The sequence below is a fragment of the Hyalella azteca genome, unplaced genomic scaffold (genome assembly GCF_000764305.2).
Source record: "Hyalella azteca isolate HAZT.00-mixed unplaced genomic scaffold, Hazt_2.0.2 contig5890, whole genome shotgun sequence".
Lineage (NCBI taxonomy): Eukaryota > Metazoa > Arthropoda > Malacostraca > Amphipoda > Hyalellidae > Hyalella > Hyalella azteca.
Window position 1 is genome coordinate 171,012 of NW_025936068.1, and position 18,387 is coordinate 189,398.

Sequence of the window (18,387 nt, forward strand, 5' to 3'; positions counted from 1 at the left end):
AAAGCTTTCAAACGTGTTGCTTGGTGTGTGGTGGAGATCTGTAGCTTATTGTGTGTGGTAATCGTGGCTCAATTAAGTAACACTTTTATTTTAATAGAAGACAATTCACGATCAAGCTCCCAAACTTTTCATTGTTTTCTGAAATTTGTTGTTATAACCTTATATGTTGTATATTTTTACTGCATTATATACCGTGATCTTAACATATGAACATATGTTAATGCTCGTTTAAAGCCATCGATAAATAAGTTCAAGACCATCTTTTCCTTAGCATACTTCTTGAAATATATGAAGATAGCGGTCTATATTAAAATCCATATTTAATATGACACGAAACTTTGTTTTAATATTTACAAAAAGACAAAAATGTTCTTATATCATTCCTTTACATCACACAATTACCTTCTCTTCTACTGTCCTTTACCTTAACCTAGCTTTAGCTCAATCTCAGACGCTGTTTGTATGTTCCCTCCAGACGTAAAGGCTCCTGTAAATTTTGTCAAAAACCTCTTCAAAGGCGTCACTGACCTTATAGACGAGAAAACTCCAAGTCTCATCCCGAGTATGGACTTGGGCAATTCGATGTCGAGTAACCGTCCAATGACCGGAGGTACCAGTGTACCTCACAGCTACACTCTTCCTAGTACGTCACCCTTACAAACACCCCATGTTTCCTCATGCACCTCGCGCTTCCCTACGTATCTCAATTATTAAACTTAACGAATATTTAACTGATATGTAATGAACAATTCACGGTTGCCATCGGCGCTTGTCATTTCAGAATTTTTTTAATAATTTAAAACTAATTTGAGAAAAAATTACGGCTAAAATATATTTTTTAGTGTTAGTTTAATATATAATTATTCATTTACGAATAAATCACGGTTGTCACCGGCTCTTTCCGTATCATACTATTCTCAAACAAAAGATCTACAATTAAGAGTTGTAGTTCCCATCTGCTCTAGTCAGTGATACATGTTTAATAAAGTATGAAAATCAAATTTCAAACCTATACTCCAGGTTATCAAGTGAAAATGTTTACTTTTGTTAAAAGACCAAAACCTAGTCACACTTGGCATCTAAACACCTTGATCTTAGAAAATAATTTTTTTCGCAACTGATCAAATTTTGCATACACCTGCTGTGCTCAAGCTGGTTAATAATTATTTCTTCTTAAGCTTGATATATCATGCCGTAGAAATGTCCGGCGCTTATAGCAACCTATTATTTTTTAATTCGTTACATAAAAAAATCGGAAGATTTACAGTTGAGTATCCCCTCAAAATTCCGATTTGAGTTTGCTTCTACTAACGATTGCCGTTTAATCTTGATCATTTAATTACCAACAGTTGTCGATTATATCTATTCGTCTACGAACGATTGCCGTTTAAGCATAACCGTTTACGTACCGTTGTCGATTAAACTTAATCGTCTTCTAACGATTGTTGATTAATAAAAATCGTATGTACAGTGATCTGAGATCATGGGAAGTGTAAGGAAGATCTCCTACTCCTGATCCTCTGATTGCCTCGTCAAATATCCTACACTTGCATGGATTTGCTATCGACTAATTTGCATGGAGACCATCTATTTGAAGCTTAAATCGCATGTCCAAGCATCGCATATACGCTAATTATGGAATTATTTTGAGTAATCTATTCTATCATAAAAATAGCATTAACGACATTGATCCGTGAACTGGTTATCTTAAAGAATAATTTTCAAATTTATCATCAACATTACTTAATCATATATTTTGCCATCTCAGACTTGGTGATAAGTCGAGCATTACTCGTTTCCATTACTCGAGTTACCCCTGCAAGTGTTTGCTTTACCTAAATTTACCAATTTAATTCGCGCAATTTATCTTCATACATAATAACGCTTGAGAATATGTACGGCCAATACATATTAAGATAATTACAGCTGTAATGCACATTAATATGTTTAATTATTTGCTAATACATAGTAATATGTTTAATTAATTATTAATGATATTAAAATTAATTAAACATATTAAATATGTTTAATTAATTAATAATACATATTATGATAATTACAGCTGTAAAACTATTGCATGCTCACATTATACACATAATACAGATGTAAAAGTATATATAGCGCTTGTTGACGCGTGCCACTGTACGCCCACTCCTTTCCAAAAGCATGATCCTTTTCCAGAAAACGTCTCATACAGTCGAGAAATTCTGATAGATATATTAACTAATAAAGGGAAAAAAATGTTTCGGTTTTCGATAGGAAAAAGTTGTTTACTTTATATACGAAATTTTTTACTTCTGTTTAATTAATTCAACCATCATCTGATAATCTTGCAATTTAGTTCAACCACAAAAAAAAAATATCCTGCTACTAACGCATCTGCTCGAACACTTCGTTCAGTTCAGTGCATTGTGCTGCATTTGAGTGGTGTTTTAGGATTAATATTGTTAAATAACTATAATCATGATCACGAAAACAATACATTCTATTAATCAAACGTGTTTAGATAAAATATAAAAGCCATTATTCACATTTTGTCGTTTCAAATTACTCTGATTTACCTTCATAATTCTTTGGTAGAAGCTAGTATTTCAAGTTTAGGTGAGTTTCTCAACTGAACAACTAAAGCTTCTATTTAAAAAAAATTGATTCCTCACACCACATGTTTGTGCGATTTTTCAATCCTACAATCTGTATATGGAGTCAATGGGAAATGAATTTATTGATAATGTATGAAAATGTTTGTTGTAATGATATTGATGATGAAAGTTTCTTCATTTTGGCTGAATTGTGTAACAGAGAATTTTTTTATTATTTAACGCAATGGATTGTTGATTAATGAAAGAGTCTGTGGACGATTAAGTGATCGACCATACATTTTTACCAGAATAGAACCAATTTTTTTCACTAAAACGGAGATTTGTCAGAGTTTCATAGCCTCTTTGTTTCATTTCGTATAGGTTTTGTACTTTTCATCTGTGTGAACAGCACTGTTCTATGAATGAAGCACACTTTTACAATTTAATATCTGTGTATATTGAATTTTCGTCCAGATGTATGTATATTTTAGGTAGATTTCTGTAGATAAGTGCTATTGTAGACCAGGTTTAGGGGTAACTGAATGCCAAGCGTAAATGCGTTTTCGTAGAAAAAGTAGATAACCAGATGGCTTTGAAAATATGTATAAGTTATTAAACTTCTATTCTCAATTAGAATTATATAAAGAGTATGATTCGCAAAATTATAGAATATTTTTGACGATCTGATGTGCCTCAAATTAATATTAGTCTTCTTAATTTTTAATATGAAGCGAAGCTGGTCGTGCTTTAAAATTGCATTTCCTTGAATTTTGACTCCTTTATTCAATCGCTAATGTGCTACTCGTTTGTAATTTATCTTATTTTTTATACTTTTATTATCGGTCTTGTATTAAGTGAGACCTGCCTTGTATTACGTTGCACCAATATTAATACTTTAATTATCAGATATGGGATGAACTATCCTAAAATGTGTAATAAGTTCAATATAATCACCTGTTTCTTTTATGATTGAAAATGAACTCCGCTCATATAGAAAATAAGATCCCCTTGGCATATTCTGCTAATGGATTCGTAATTATTTCATCAGATCTGGGCATGAACTCTTCGTCTATACGACAATACAACAGCTACCTCGACCTCGAAGACATTATTGAGGAAGACGAACCCATGGGAGATCAAGGTGAGCGTATTCTCTGTACAATTAACTCATACACATTAGAATAGAATATAAGTGTCGGCATTGAATAAATAGGCCCATGGCCTGTTGCCGATTCTTGTACTTTTCGTGACTTGATTCACAAGGTTCATACTGACACAATAGTTTCATGTGCACAGTTAATTGATGTGTTTTACTCAATTAAAATTATCGAGATACAGTTTCAAGTTTTCTCATCCTGCGTAAAAATTTATATTTCTGGTTCACTAATAATAACGTGCGAGTATTAATCTCATTCGTTGAAGCATTCAGCCGTGACGATAAAACGAGGTTAAATAAGTTGCGCTATCAGGATGTTTTTTTTATATACGGGAATTTGATTGTTATTACTTGGAAACATACTTAACTGATACTTTTTTAAGAATCATTACCCCTGTTTCCTTAATAAAGCTCAATTATAACGTTTTTCCCTGTATAAAAAAGATTGCTATCACCCATTTGGAGGTACGTCTTTGCTCGGAGATTATTTCTGTATATACAGAATTCAGATATGCGATTGAGTTTTTTCTTTTCAATTACGCACAACCTACGCATCATTAAAATCATCCCGAATTTATAAATATTTCAAGTTACTTCCTCAGAAGTACTCAAAAAGCACACGATAGTTTCTGTAAATCTTCCTATTTAACTAGTTAATGATAAAAAATTTAATATCAATTTTTAGGAGGATATGCCAGTTCAATCAACCGAATTCGTTGATTGAGGCTTCGTGTGTATAAACTTCTAAAATACCATTCTTGTTTCGCCGCACGAAATTTATCAGCTTTTATTTTTATTTATTAATAAAATTGTGAATTAGTGCAAATACGCTAATCATGCCTCTAGCTATAGTTCTCTGGTCTCTAGTACTAGATACAATTTCAGATTAGGATATCCTCTCGTTTATTATTATATCAAATAATGTACGATGCTTAACGATAAGAAATTTGCAGAGTCGCTGAACGATTCTTCGGTTGTTTGACTTGCCTGAGAATAAGCGTAATTCTATCACTGTGCACGGTGCCTGAGAATGTTTAGAGAATCTGTGAACTAGAATGAACTGCAGCCCTAGCCTAGGTTTAACTTGTGTCAATAATTCGCATGCTACCTTCAGCCTTCTATTATGAATAATGGTTTCTGTAGATATCTGAAGTTTCTGTGCAGAATATCTTGTATATATATTCTGCACAGTGTTTTTCTAGAATGATACCATAATTTTGCTACAACTTGCAACAAATACTGTGCTCGAGGCTGCTAGACATACCCTTTTTTCTTGCTGTGACATAGTTTGAAGCTTGAAATCAGCACATGCTTCTGCTGATAGATTTTTTATCGTGACAAAATTTTTGTATTTCCTAAACAACTCATGAACTAGCAGGAAGAATTTCAGCTTACCTATGCTTATCAAGAAAAATAATCATTTCACTAAACTTTTCCCCCTAAATACCCGAGTTTTTGTTCTATGATTCGGTGTTGCCCTGTTCTCCTTAAATATTAGAATGAATATCCATGTCATATCTTTTCTCACTGCTGAAATGATACATCCTTTTCAATGTGATAAACTTATCTAATTTAATGTTACCCTCATTTCTGGTCTATAATTGCACAATATTCTAAATCAAATGTTTTTAAAATACAAACAAATCGTCAATGTTTGTTCCTTCGTGCCATCATTTGTGTTATCAAACCTGGCCTTTGGTCTGAAATTCCCAATTCGAATGCAATTAAATTTCGCTTGAAATCCAAAATGGTTTTTATTCGACTGCAAGTTTTTGAAAGTTAATCTTTTGCAGTCGTGAATATATCCAGATGATCCCACCCTAAATTACGTATAGTCTTCTAGCCGCCATGCAGTGTAGATGAACAGTTCAGCATTGCTGCCTGCACTTTATTTTTATAGATGTTTCCATTCGTGAATCTCTTTTGAGCGTTTGGTTCTGCATTAGTAACTCCAGTATTTTCAAAATTCAATCAAAATTGTAATAGAAATTCAAAATTAATTAAATTAATAATAAAATCATTGCATATTTAAAACTCGTAAGCACAAAAATGATCTGTCACTAATCATCCCATTCAGTTCGGGATGAAACTTTTGTTTTGTAAAGTTCAAGATTGATGCATTAACAAAATATTCACCAAATATTGTTGTATACCGAATACCCCACGGTAAAAAAATTCCTAAAATAAAATACTTTCAACTCTTAACGATTCGTGTAATGTCGAGATTAAATGTGGGATGTCCATTTCTTCACAACAATTTTTTGCGGCCTTCATATTCTTGACTTTAAAGTAACCTAAAATTTAGCAATGCATTGAAGCTTAATTACAAAACGTTCAAATCAGATAAAAACTAATTTCAACGCCCACACAATAACCCAAAGACGGAATTTTCAAGAACCTGAACTCAGACTTCATTTCTTTGATTATTATTTTCAGGTTTGCTTCCAGCCGCTGATTATTATTGAATCTATTGTAAATAAAAATTCCGCAAAATAAAAATTCAATTGCATAATTTATCTCATTTTTGCACTAAGCTGTCGATCAAATCCCATTCTAGCTTCATTTTATATTTGTATTTCCTTCCTCTTTTCGTTCTCACTTCCGTTTGCGAATTTTTATGTGTGAGTATTGACCCAAGTTGGATTCCTTAAGAGGTTGTGTATTGGATGATAGCGTAACTTCCATGTAGTGATGGGCGCACTTCTCTCCTAACTAGACCTATTCTTCTCGGTGCTAGTCCCTGCACCAGTACAACTCACTCTCGAGCGGCAACTCAACAAGAGTATTCTCATCGGATGGAACCCTCCCGCCGACCTGCAACCAGGCACCCTCGAGTCCTATCATGTCTACGTCAACGGCTTCCTTAAGACCACTGTTAAGGCATCCGAGAGAACCAGAGCGCTCGTTGAGGGCGTGGACTCTTCCAAAGTTAGTCCAGTTCTGAAATAAAATCTTGAATAATTTTAAATGTGTCTAAAACAAGTTAACGACTCCAAAAATTGTAAATAATTCAATTTTGGACAGGTAAATAAATCAAAAGGATATGACTCTTTATATTATCGTTAGTATATTATGTTTTAAAATGCATATCTCACGATTCATTATATAGGTTACAAAAGTTAAAATCTGAATATTCATACAACAAGCAGAATTTTGTGTACAAAAGTTTTCAATAATTGTTCGCGTTTATGAAACAGAACGAAATCACGAATTCGTCACAAGTTCGTTTGCTCATCGAAAAAATTCAATTTTATTGCTGAATGATGACTTGAAATTGCGTATCAATTCATATTTTCTTTCATTTTTGTTTAACATCTGAATTGTCATTTATTTTTTGATCAGCATTTGAAATGTTCTTCGTTTTTGCTCCGAATTTAAAATGTTCTTTTTGCTCAGGATTTAAATATTATTAAATTTTCGCTCAGCATTCAAAATGTTTTTTTCATTTTCACTCAGCATTTGATACGTTCTTTCATTTTCACTCAGCATTCAAAATGTTTTTTTTTTCATTTTCATCAGCATTTAATACGCTCTTCAATTTATAATCAAGTTTAAAAAAAAATATTCTCTCACTCCTGCTCAGCTTCACCGCATCAGCGTACGGTCGGTAACCCCGAACCGTCGCACGTCTCGGGACGCCGCGTGTACGATGGTCATCGGCAAAGATGCGCCTATAGCGCCCACTGGAGTCAAGGCCTCGAGCATCACATCCACGTCCGCCGTCATCTCCTGGCTGCCTTCCAACTCTAACTTCCAACACACCGTCTGCGTTAACAGCGTCGAAGTAATGCTTTTGATTAAGAATCGTCTGAAGCTGAATCATTTATATTCATTGTTTTTTATTTGTCATAACCTAAAATTTTTTTTAATTTTCAGGATTGTCTCCTAACACGACTTACCGCGTGAGCATCAAGGCGAGGAACCTCCGAGCTCCCCAGTTCGACGAGAAGATCGCTCGTCAGCACGAGAGATTTGCCTCGACTGTCGAGTTTAGAACCTTACCTAAAGGTAAAAATTCAGATCCTATTATTTTTTGTTGGTTTTATTTTACTAATTCATTGAAATCATTGACGAATTTAGAGTTCTAAAGTTCCCTTGCTGTCCTAGAAGTTTCTAGATTCACTAAACTCCTAACAATAGATTCATGGATGCGCTGCACTACAATGGTCGATGATTGCGTATACTAAAATTACGCATGGATTATGTATATGCCAGTTCATGAACAAGTCCTTATGACTGACATGTTCGTATAGTAAAGTCATTCATACCTTTCATTATGAGAAATTTTCCTGAATTTTATTTTTATAACATCAATCGCTGAAAAATTCTATCATAATTCGAGTGAGATTACTTATGCCTGATTATCACTCACACTATTTGCATTGTCATGGGGGCGATCTTTATATTCTTAGGAGCGACAGCTGCAAGTCGCAGAGGTGAGTATCTCATATTTAATGACAAATTTACTCCCTCATTTCAAGTATGTAAAGCGTCCTTTCGCACCTAACTAGAGCTCAGCCGCTGCACAGTATTCTTTGGTACGACAGTCGCACACCAAAGAACGGTTACGCCAACCCAAGTCTCTAATAACTTCAAGTGCAATTTCTGTAATTTCTCACGTGCTTTAATTAACAAGCACCACAGAAGTAGTCATAGTTTAGCGAATAAAAATTTTTGAATATGACATGTTTGGAGGTACGAAAGTTCTTGACTTTCCTAAAGCCAATCCTAACCTTTTCCTTTTTGTATATTTATAAAAAGGGTTAGTGGTAACCGCGCTATGTGTGCGATTGAATAAATAAATATACTGCACTGATATGAACACGATGTGTATCAAAGATCGCATCCTTTTCTGCACGCAGTAAAAGCTTTTGTATCACCGCCGCTAGGTGCACTCGGAACAGCAAATTTGAAAAATTTTTACGTCATTCGTTTGGATGAAATGTCAGAAATCATATGAATGACAAAGACAAATTCACTCATGGCAACGTCAAATGTGTTTCTTCTAGTCCCGTTTCCCTGTTTTGGGCCACGTTTTCGCTTGATCTACTAATGTGAAAAAATTTAACTCCAGATGTTGTTATTTTTCCTTCATCAATCATTGATGTACAGTTTGTCTAAGGTTATACTTTGCATCCTTTAATTTTGTATTCAAGGTACATATGGTATATACGAATTCGATTCAGGCATTTGCACATATTTTTACATAATCTCCATAAATCGAAAACATCTCGCTCTGACCGCTCGACTAACAGTTATGTACAAATGGTAAACAAGCAATAACAATTATCCCCAGCTTAAATTTTACTATACGCTTAATTTTGTGGTGCATATAGGCCTTGAACATTTTTATATTACTGATAATAAAACATATGAAGAGAGCTTCTCTTCTAATATTCTTGTATTAAAAAAAAAAGATAGCAATCAAACAATGAGTTACTGGGATCCAAGAGTTAAATGCTACGTGTAACTCAACTGTTGGCAGTAAAATTGAGTGCATCTAGAATGATGCATCGAAGTTACAAAATTTTCAACCACCAGCAATCATTTCCCCAACAATCTTTCTCTTTGCCTCCTTTATTTTGATTATATTATCAGTCATGTACCATAAAATCCATACTGCACATAAACCGTATCTGCACGGTATTTTTAACATCCATGCTTCTTTTCTATCATCTCGCACGATGCGCCATCATGCATCACGTATACCTGCCTGGCCGTAGGTTGGAGAGGTATGACGTTCCGTTAATTGTCGTCGAAGTATCCTATATATAACGAGGCCTTCTTAAATCTATAACTCTATATCCTATAACACAGTGCGGGCTTGGTTTTACAGTTGTTCTATCGTAAATCTGCACATCCTGATTCATTTAATTCGATCGCTGCGTCATTACAAGGTTGAGTCTGCAAATCATTTGATCCAACCGAAAATGGGCAAACACGCCCGGAGAAGGGAAACATGATAAGTTTTTAGTTTTAATTAACAAACTTTGCAAAATTTTATTTCGTCTTACTCGTTTAAGCTCATTAACCTTGCGACGGAAATCCTCGATTGAGCCCAGCTTCACTTTGAGATTCAACTTCGTTAATTGTTGGCATAAATAAAAACATTTCCTTAGATTTCCTATCGCTAAGTTCATATGATCGTATTTAGCATGGGTATATTTTCATCACTGTACTCAAGAATCGTGCTTGTGATACAAAATTATTTAATGTATGCCAGCTGATGCCTTTAGTATAACACTATCTGAGTATCAATTTATCTCTATCCGAAGATATTAGGTTTAATGCTTGGCCTGATCTTCTGCTCATAAATAATGGATCATTAAATCTATTCCGCCAACATTTACGATATAACAGCTCAACCAAGCCTGCACTGTTCAAAGTATCATGAATTTAGTTTCCAATGGACGCTAGATGCTAAAAGCCGTGAACTGCAAAAAAATGTTCTTTCCACAGATCTTGCTTGTAAAGAATATTTGGTATTTGTTTACTGTAGTCTTTGCTTTTATGTTTTTTTACCTTATGGTTATTTTGATGTATATACTTTATAACAACAGCAATATTTGCAATCTTCTTTTCTTTACAATCGTGGGGAAATCTGTTCCTAGTTTTAAGTATACCTGAATTCCTCTGACGACGGACTAAATGTTGAAGCCTTTTTCGAGAAATTTCTGACAATATTTTTATTCTTTGTGTTCGACTTAGTACCTTCGTTCGCATTGTTTTCACCAATTCTCTGCAGTTGGGTATTATTTTCTCTTCAATTTTACACTCGAACTATAAAATTTGCTTTTCGATGCAAGACGTTGCCGGTCGTTTTTTTTTATCCCTTTGACTTTCAAGAAATTAGTTTTAATTCATTCAGATGTACATGTTAAAGTTCAGTCAATTTATCATTCAATAATAAATTCATATATTAGCTTCGGATCAAGTGATAGTTTAACTGTATAGATTTTTTTAACATTAGCTCATCAAAATTCTGTATCAGTTCATGGTCAAATTTCAAATCATTAAAGTATTCGTTCGAGTATGTTTTCACAACCGATTTTTTGGTTGTTAAAAATGTTTTTCGGTAGTACACCAAGGTTGTGTTCATTATATTTTGATAAGTATCCGCATAGTTATGCGTTTTATTTGGTGCTATTTAACTTTGGGTAATTATTCAAAGTAAAATTTATCGAAAATTCTTTACTAATATCATGTAAAAGTTTTTTAATAATACAACTGAGCTGTATTTATTTATTTTTTATTTTTTTGGTTTGCACCACTTTGAAGTTTCTTCGACTATAACGAAACTTAATTTAGACTTGATTTTCACGTCATTGCTAATAAAAGGAGCACATCTGAAGGAATGGGAAAATGAATGTTTTTGCATTAAATTTATTTCGTACTACTTTTTTAAGCTAGCCTTCATGTTTTCAAGAAATTTCTTCGCTTTTTAATTCCGGGGTTTTCGTTTGTATTTATCGCGTTTTAGTTACTCTTATTCATTCATATTTATTATCATGAGCTTCCAATGTCTTCTATGTGTTATATATCAAATTATTGTCTTTATTGTATCACTATCACTTGTATAACTTATTATATCTTTATTATTCAATTAAGTGTTGAGTAGAGAAAACTCCATCCTATCACTGAGTATCTATTCAACTTTTGATAAGCATGCACGCCGTGTAAGATTTTTATCGTATCTTTTTTCTAAGCGTTATTCCGTTATAACCATGAAATTTTGAACATCCCGTACACATCTTTCAATTTAATTTTTTCAATCCATACCTTCACTTATATCACTTTATTGGTTGTTAATATTATATATAATTTAATCGGAAATGTCCAATATTCAATAGCAAATAAACTTAGTCGAAGTTAAAGATTCGACGAAATCATATTGTCATCAGTTTGAAAACCATCTTTTATATGAATTTTGTTATATTCCAATGGACTCTTTGTTCCTAATTTTAAACGAAATCTTGTTAAAGTTTTCCTACAAATTGAACGTGACAATTGACACATGGAGTCAATGTGACAGAAATATATAGTCGTTGCGTTCAAAATGGAATCAAGTGAACATTCATTCCATTTTGCCGGTTCAAAGGTATTTCAAATTTCGTTCATTCTCGTTCATTGGGGTGAATATGACAGTGTTCTGAATTGAATTTAGCTATTAGTTTAACATATTAAACTGAAGAATAAGTGCATTTCTTATGTGATTCGTGTCGTGAAACGCAGCACTGATGTTTTTTGTTACGTCGCAGGTCTGCCGGACCCACCAGTGGACGTTCAGGTCGAGATGGGTCCGCAGGTGAGGAAAATCAGAGCTTTTTAATACTTTTATATTATTAACATTAATTAACATCAACCTTTCACAACATAGGTTTTAACTTAATGCTTCTATTATTTATTAAATAATGACAATGGTATATATTGCACAAAATTTTTGTGCGTGTATACAGAAAAGTTAATTAATGAATCATGGCCAGCTGGTCTGGATTCATGGCCAACTGGTCTGGATTCATAGCCAGCTGGTCATGGATTTAATTAATGAATCATGGCCAGCTAGTCTGGATTGATTAAACGCTTAAAATTCGATACCGAAATACGCGAATAAGTTGTTAAATTAATAGATGAACCACGAGCAGGATGGATCGTTACTGGTAACGTGGCTGCCAGTGACCATCAACAGCACGGCAGGCACGAGTAACGGCGCCCCCGTGACGGGTTACGCCGTCTACGCCGACGGCAAGAAGGTTACCGAAGTGGAGAGTCCGACGGGTGAGTTTTCGGGTTAAGAATATCGATTCGTTGCAAAAATAGAGAATATAATGCATTCTCTCGTCTTTATTCGAACGCGTTTCAATACCATCTAGTTAGTTCTGCCCTAACGTGGCATACGAAAGCCCGACGGGTGAGTAGTTAGTTCTGCACTAACGTATATAGTATTTTAATATAATATAATTATATTAAATATAATTATAATATTTTAACAAACATCTCAAGTGGAGCTGTGTTCCTGCATCTAATTAACGTGGCAGAGCCTAAATTCTCCGATGTGAGCCGCTCTTTAATGTAACTAAATTATTCCCTCTCTCTCTCTCTCTACGTCCTACAGGCGACCACGCTTTGATAGACATGAGCAAAATTCACGGGTTCGAGCCTCGCCACATCACGGTGCGCACCAAGAGTCGGGAGAGCGTCTCAAGCGACTCTGTCCCTACCCCTGTGCCTGGCTCCTTTGGCCGCGGCGGTCGTGGCCGACAAAAGGTAAACACAAACGGGTAATACAATTATAATTGGATACCGAGTAGGCCAGAAAAGGATTAACCGCTCCCAGTATTGTATTAACCCTTTTTAAATAAATAAATAGTTATTTTGAAAAAAGTTTTCCCTCGTTATTCTAGCGAGTGATTTGGTTATCCGCGGCCGTCATAAGGCATATAATGGATCATGGCCTCGCCTGCCTAATGAGCTAGGTAGGCCTGTTTTAATTAAAAATATCACTGTGTTATTGTCTTCTTCTCACTACGAATCAAGGTACGAAGTGTGATTAATTTTTTCACGTTATATCTATTGGTAGCATTACGTCCATTAATACTTGAATCTTGTAAAATATCCTTGTTTTTTTTTTGAACCCTTCTAACAATTTGAGGTAGAAAGTGCGTACCTAAAGAAGGACCATTTGAGGTAGGAATTGCATGCCTAGAGTAGAACCATTTGAGGTAGGAATTGCATGCCTAAAGTAGAACCATTTGAGGCAGTAATTACATAACTAAATAAGGACCATTTGAGGTAGAAATTACATGCCTAGGTCATTTTGTTTCGTGCAGGTGGTTATATATGGTCATTTTGTTTCGTGCAGGTGGTTATATATGGTCATTTTGTTTCGTGCAGGTGGTTATGTAGGGCAATTATTTTTTCGTGCAGGTGGTAATTTATTCGTGCAGGTGGTTATGTATTCGTGCAGGTGGTTGTGTATGGTGATTTTGTTTGGTGCAGGTAATTATGTACTCGTGCGGGTGGTTGTGTTGTACTTGTGTTGGTGTTTTACACCAACTTGTGTTGGTGTACTTGTGTTGGTGTTATGGTACTCGTGTTGGTGGTTGTACATTATATAATGTGTAACTCAATTTTTCGGTTGTGTATGGTGATTTTGTTTGGTGCAGGTGGTTATGTATCTTGATTTCAGTGTTTGCTCCAAGTCACGGTTAAATTAGTTTAATTTGAGTCGCATTCAAGGTGAATTCGTCAGCTTCTTCTTCCCCCAATAGGCTAGAATATAGTGATTTCACTAGTAATTATTTTTACTTTGCGTAAATTTAATGGACTTTTGCAGAAAATAGTCCTACGCATTATGACTTCCAACTAATTATGCCTCTAAGTTAATCTTGAACTAACTATTTAGAGTAAAATTATGTAGAACTGGACACTAATAAAGATAAAGTAAAAAATATTTTTTTATGAAGAAAACTAACAAAAGAAGTAGTCAATGGGAACAAGATATCCCCCATGCGTGCAAGGTCAATCGTGGTATTCGAGCATAAAACTAGTAATATATACCAGCCTTCGAATTACAACCGAGATTAACCTTATTCACTTATATATTTGTATCCCTTTTGAGAGTAAAACGAAAGTCAGTTTTTTTTTAGAATCAAGTCAACACAATTTTTCTCGCCATGATAATAACTGCATTATCGGCGCTGTTGCTTATAGGCAAAATTCACTTATTAAAATTATATGAATCATTTGATTTTGGTGCACAACTGCGTACGTTTATCTCTGATGCTCAATATAGAGACGGCAATTAATGTTTGTAACCTGCGCGCTAACATCGTACTACGTTCAAATCTATACATTAACGACGAGTTAATGTATGGATTTGAACGTAGTACGGTTTTAGCGCGTAGCACGATGTATGGGTTTTCTTTAATTTATGCTTCAAAAACAACATACGAATTTCCAGGGGCTATAAAATAACAGTCAGAAAAGCATACCTGAATCAATTCATAGATTTAGTTTGATATCGCGAAGAAATTAGAGAAAAGTAACACAAGGAAAATGTAATTTATATGATAGGTTAATTTCATTCGATACGAAATTTTTGCACAGGATATGGACATGTCGAGATCAGGCCACAGTTCTGGGGGCGGCATCCTAGGAAGCGGAGGCCTTCTTGGAGGAGGCGGTCTCCTCAGTGGTAGTTTACTGGGCGGTGGCAGTAACCAACATCAACAAACTAGTCATCAGCAACACCACCACCAACTACCTCAACCCCACCAACAACACCACAACATCATGCACGGCAACCAAGCTACCACAAGTGTCACCAACGCAACGAGTTCCGTGGCCCAAGCGGCCACGTCGGGCGTCAAAGGCCTCACGGCCAAACTCTTCGGCCGAAGTCCGGGCCCGGCGCCCCCCAACCCAAACGTCCGCACCGACGACCTCGGTCAGACCATCCTGGAGCCTGACGAGAATCTCAGCGACAAGGAAGTGTACCCACGACAGCAGCACGGGGCTAACATTCACGGCAACATTCCTTCCATCGGTGAGTCTTGCCTCTGTCCCGCACAAATAATTAATGCTAAAATGTTGCCTTTCGCCTATTCAAAGGGGATTTACAATTTCGTTGAGATAATTAGGATAAATATGACGCGTTGCTGATTAATATTTGCAGTAGATGGTATTGTTTCATTATCGCGGTAAAAATATAATTCTGGATCGCACGACATATTGATCAGCATTTACGGTAAGGGTTTCATCATTGTGGTCGGACTGAAATTGTGATAAAGATGCCAACGGGTAAACTCTGCTGCACACAAATATCATCCAAAAGTATTTTCGCTTTATCTTTATATGACAGCTACAGTGCACATTTAATTTCAATTAAACGTAATAAANGTATAGTTATTTACTAATAGCCGAAAAACGCACCTTATCGATCCATAATGTACAGTTATTTTCTGTTGGCCGAAAAATGCACCCTATCCGGAATGTATGTTCATTTTCAATTAACCGAAAAAATGCCTTATATACGGAATGTATAATCATTTATCAATAACCAAAAAATACCGTTATTTGAATGCATAGTATTTTTCTATAAGGCGAAAGTTAACCTGCTTGCAAAAACCTTTTTCTAATCGCGATGTCTTTTTTGTTGGCTACTCACGTATTCATGCATATGCGTATGCTTGTATCAGAATTAAGTTAACTTTCAGTCGTTAGCAAATTGGGTTTCTACCTCTAGAAGTTTTTAAGAGATTTTACGAGACTAATCGTAATATAGTGCCCGTTTTTTATGTAAAAAATATTTGTCAAAGATATTGAATCTTCATGATATATTCCGTCGTTATACTGCATCAATATTAAATTTTGCATGACGTTGCTAGAACATATAACTTTGCTTGAACATGTGATGTTGCTTGAACATTTGATGTTGCTTGCACATGTGATGTTGCTTCAACATATGATGTTGCTTGAACATTTGATGTTGATTGAACATATGAAGTTGCTCGAACATGTGATGCATGTTGGTTGAACATATGCTGTTGCTTGAACATATGATGTTGCTTGAACATATGATGTTGCTTGAACATATAATGTTGCTTGAACATATAATGTTGCTTGGACATATGATGTGGTTTGAACATGCATATGTGATGTTGCTTGAACATATGATGTTGCTTGGACATATGATGTTGCTTGGACATATGATGTTGCTTGAACATATGATGTTGCTTGAATGTAGTTGTTGTTGCATATAATGTTGCTTGGACATATGATGTGGTTTGAACATGTGATGTTGCTTGAACATATGATGTTGCTTGGACATATGATGTTGCTTGGACATATGATGTGGTTTGAACATATGATGTTGCTTGAACATATGATTTTGCATGAACATGTGATGTTGCTTGAACATGTGACGTTACGACATTGATAGAACATGGTGAACATACGATGATGCTTCAATATATGACGTTACTTTGCACTAAATTCCTACCAGTATTACGTGAATCGTTCCTCAGACTTGAATTGTCTTGCCACTTCTGATACATGCATTGCATTATCGCTTTTTGGGCAAGATTGCCATCAATTGAATAAATTGAACCCTTAGTGTTATTAAACTGCTACGTTTAAGGAGCAGCCACCCCAGTTTAATTTTGAAAATAGAGCAATCAAAAATTTATAAATGGTTCAGTCATTATTTTTTGATTAGTTTCGGTTTGATTTGCAAACATCTTACATGCAGAATGCTATCAATTTAATAATACTAATTTAAGTGAAGTACTAAATCTATCGTCTCTCTAGCAACAAATGCGAGAAGCTACAGTGTTGTTTAAAATATCGTTCAGAATGAATAGAGTGTGATTTATTTAAAATGTTTCATAAGTTATCAAAGTTGAGTAATTCAATCTGGCAGTCTTGACTACTTCTTCGAGAAAATTTCACTCCATCACTTGACTTGCATCTTTCTTTTTTCAAGAGATTGCACGAATGTCTATTATAGTTAGTTTGCCTGATCTTATCAATAGAATATGTTCTGAAATCATATGTTATTTCAAGCGAATTGCTGTTATAGTATACTAATAATGCCTTTAATAAACTGTTATCTCAAAGTTCGTAAGTCGTTGGAATGTTTTTATTAAACCGCACGGACCAAAGTATGTCTAAAAGCATCTCCTTTAAACAGTGTGTTCATAAAGGCATTCTTCACGACTAAATTCTTCTAATTTATTATCGTATTATATTATATTATTATAAAAAATATTTTTTCAGAAGTGACACGTGACGGTGTGGACAACTACCAGGACGAATACGGCGACACAAGAAGATTTGATCCTCGTAACCCCAACGCTGCGCGGCAGCAGCCTGGCCCCCCTGGCCGGAGGATGCCGCCTAATGCCCGCGACGCTTCTTATACCAGGTATTGAATGTGATTAGTGATTATAGCATATTGATTTATTTATGCTTTTAATACTCATGGTTTTATTATCTAGTGTCTGTAACGGTTAAAGCTTATTTATTTATTTTATGTTTTAAACACTGTTGACTTCTTTTATCTAGTGTCTGTAAGGCCCATAGAATATTAATTTGTTATACTTTCTAAACTCTCCTGGCTTCTTTATCTAGCGTCTGTAACGTTTCAAGCTTATTTATTTGTTTTATAATTTAAACACTATTGACTTCTTTTTCTAGTGTCTGTAACGCCCATAGCATATTAATTTGTTATTTGTTTTAAACAATACTGGCTTCTTTACTATAGTGACTAACGGTCTAAGCTTATTTATTTTATGTTTTTTAACGCGCATTGTTTAATTATTTATTTTTTGTCTTTAATGCACTTTGCATATTTATTCATTTTATAACCTTACCACACAACTTTTTTCATCTGGTTTCTGTAACGCTCAAAAGGATATTTATTTATTTGGCGTCTATAATGTACATATAATTTTATTTTCACGTTCCTATGCCGAACCGCATCGAAGATGCTCGGCAGTGTTAAGGGTAAAAGTGTAAGGTAAAACGGAAACAAATACGACCGATAATCGGTAATAACAAATAAACGTATTGTAAGATGTGCGGTTAAATATATCTTAATATGTGCGGCTAAATAAATTTACGAAGGATAATCTCTGACTTTAAATATATTTA

The 18,387-nt window shown here is 34.8% G+C and overlaps 1 protein-coding gene across 1 annotated transcript in view; it reads left to right on the forward strand.

Moving 5' to 3' along the window:
- Positions 1–18,387, forward strand: part of LOC108676356 — a 60,780-nt gene that overhangs the window by 20,511 nt on the left and 21,882 nt on the right. The window contains exons 8-17 of the mRNA XM_047880678.1: positions 476–643; positions 3,628–3,720; positions 6,452–6,663; positions 7,319–7,556; positions 7,606–7,743; positions 11,994–12,040; positions 12,378–12,510; positions 12,848–12,999; positions 14,842–15,280; positions 17,512–17,659. Of these exons, the coding sequence (XP_047736634.1) occupies positions 476–643; positions 3,628–3,720; positions 6,452–6,663; positions 7,319–7,556; positions 7,606–7,743; positions 11,994–12,040; positions 12,378–12,510; positions 12,848–12,999; positions 14,842–15,280; positions 17,512–17,659 (1,768 nt within the window). The remainder of the gene's footprint in view (positions 1–475; positions 644–3,627; positions 3,721–6,451; positions 6,664–7,318; positions 7,557–7,605; positions 7,744–11,993; positions 12,041–12,377; positions 12,511–12,847; positions 13,000–14,841; positions 15,281–17,511; positions 17,660–18,387) is intronic.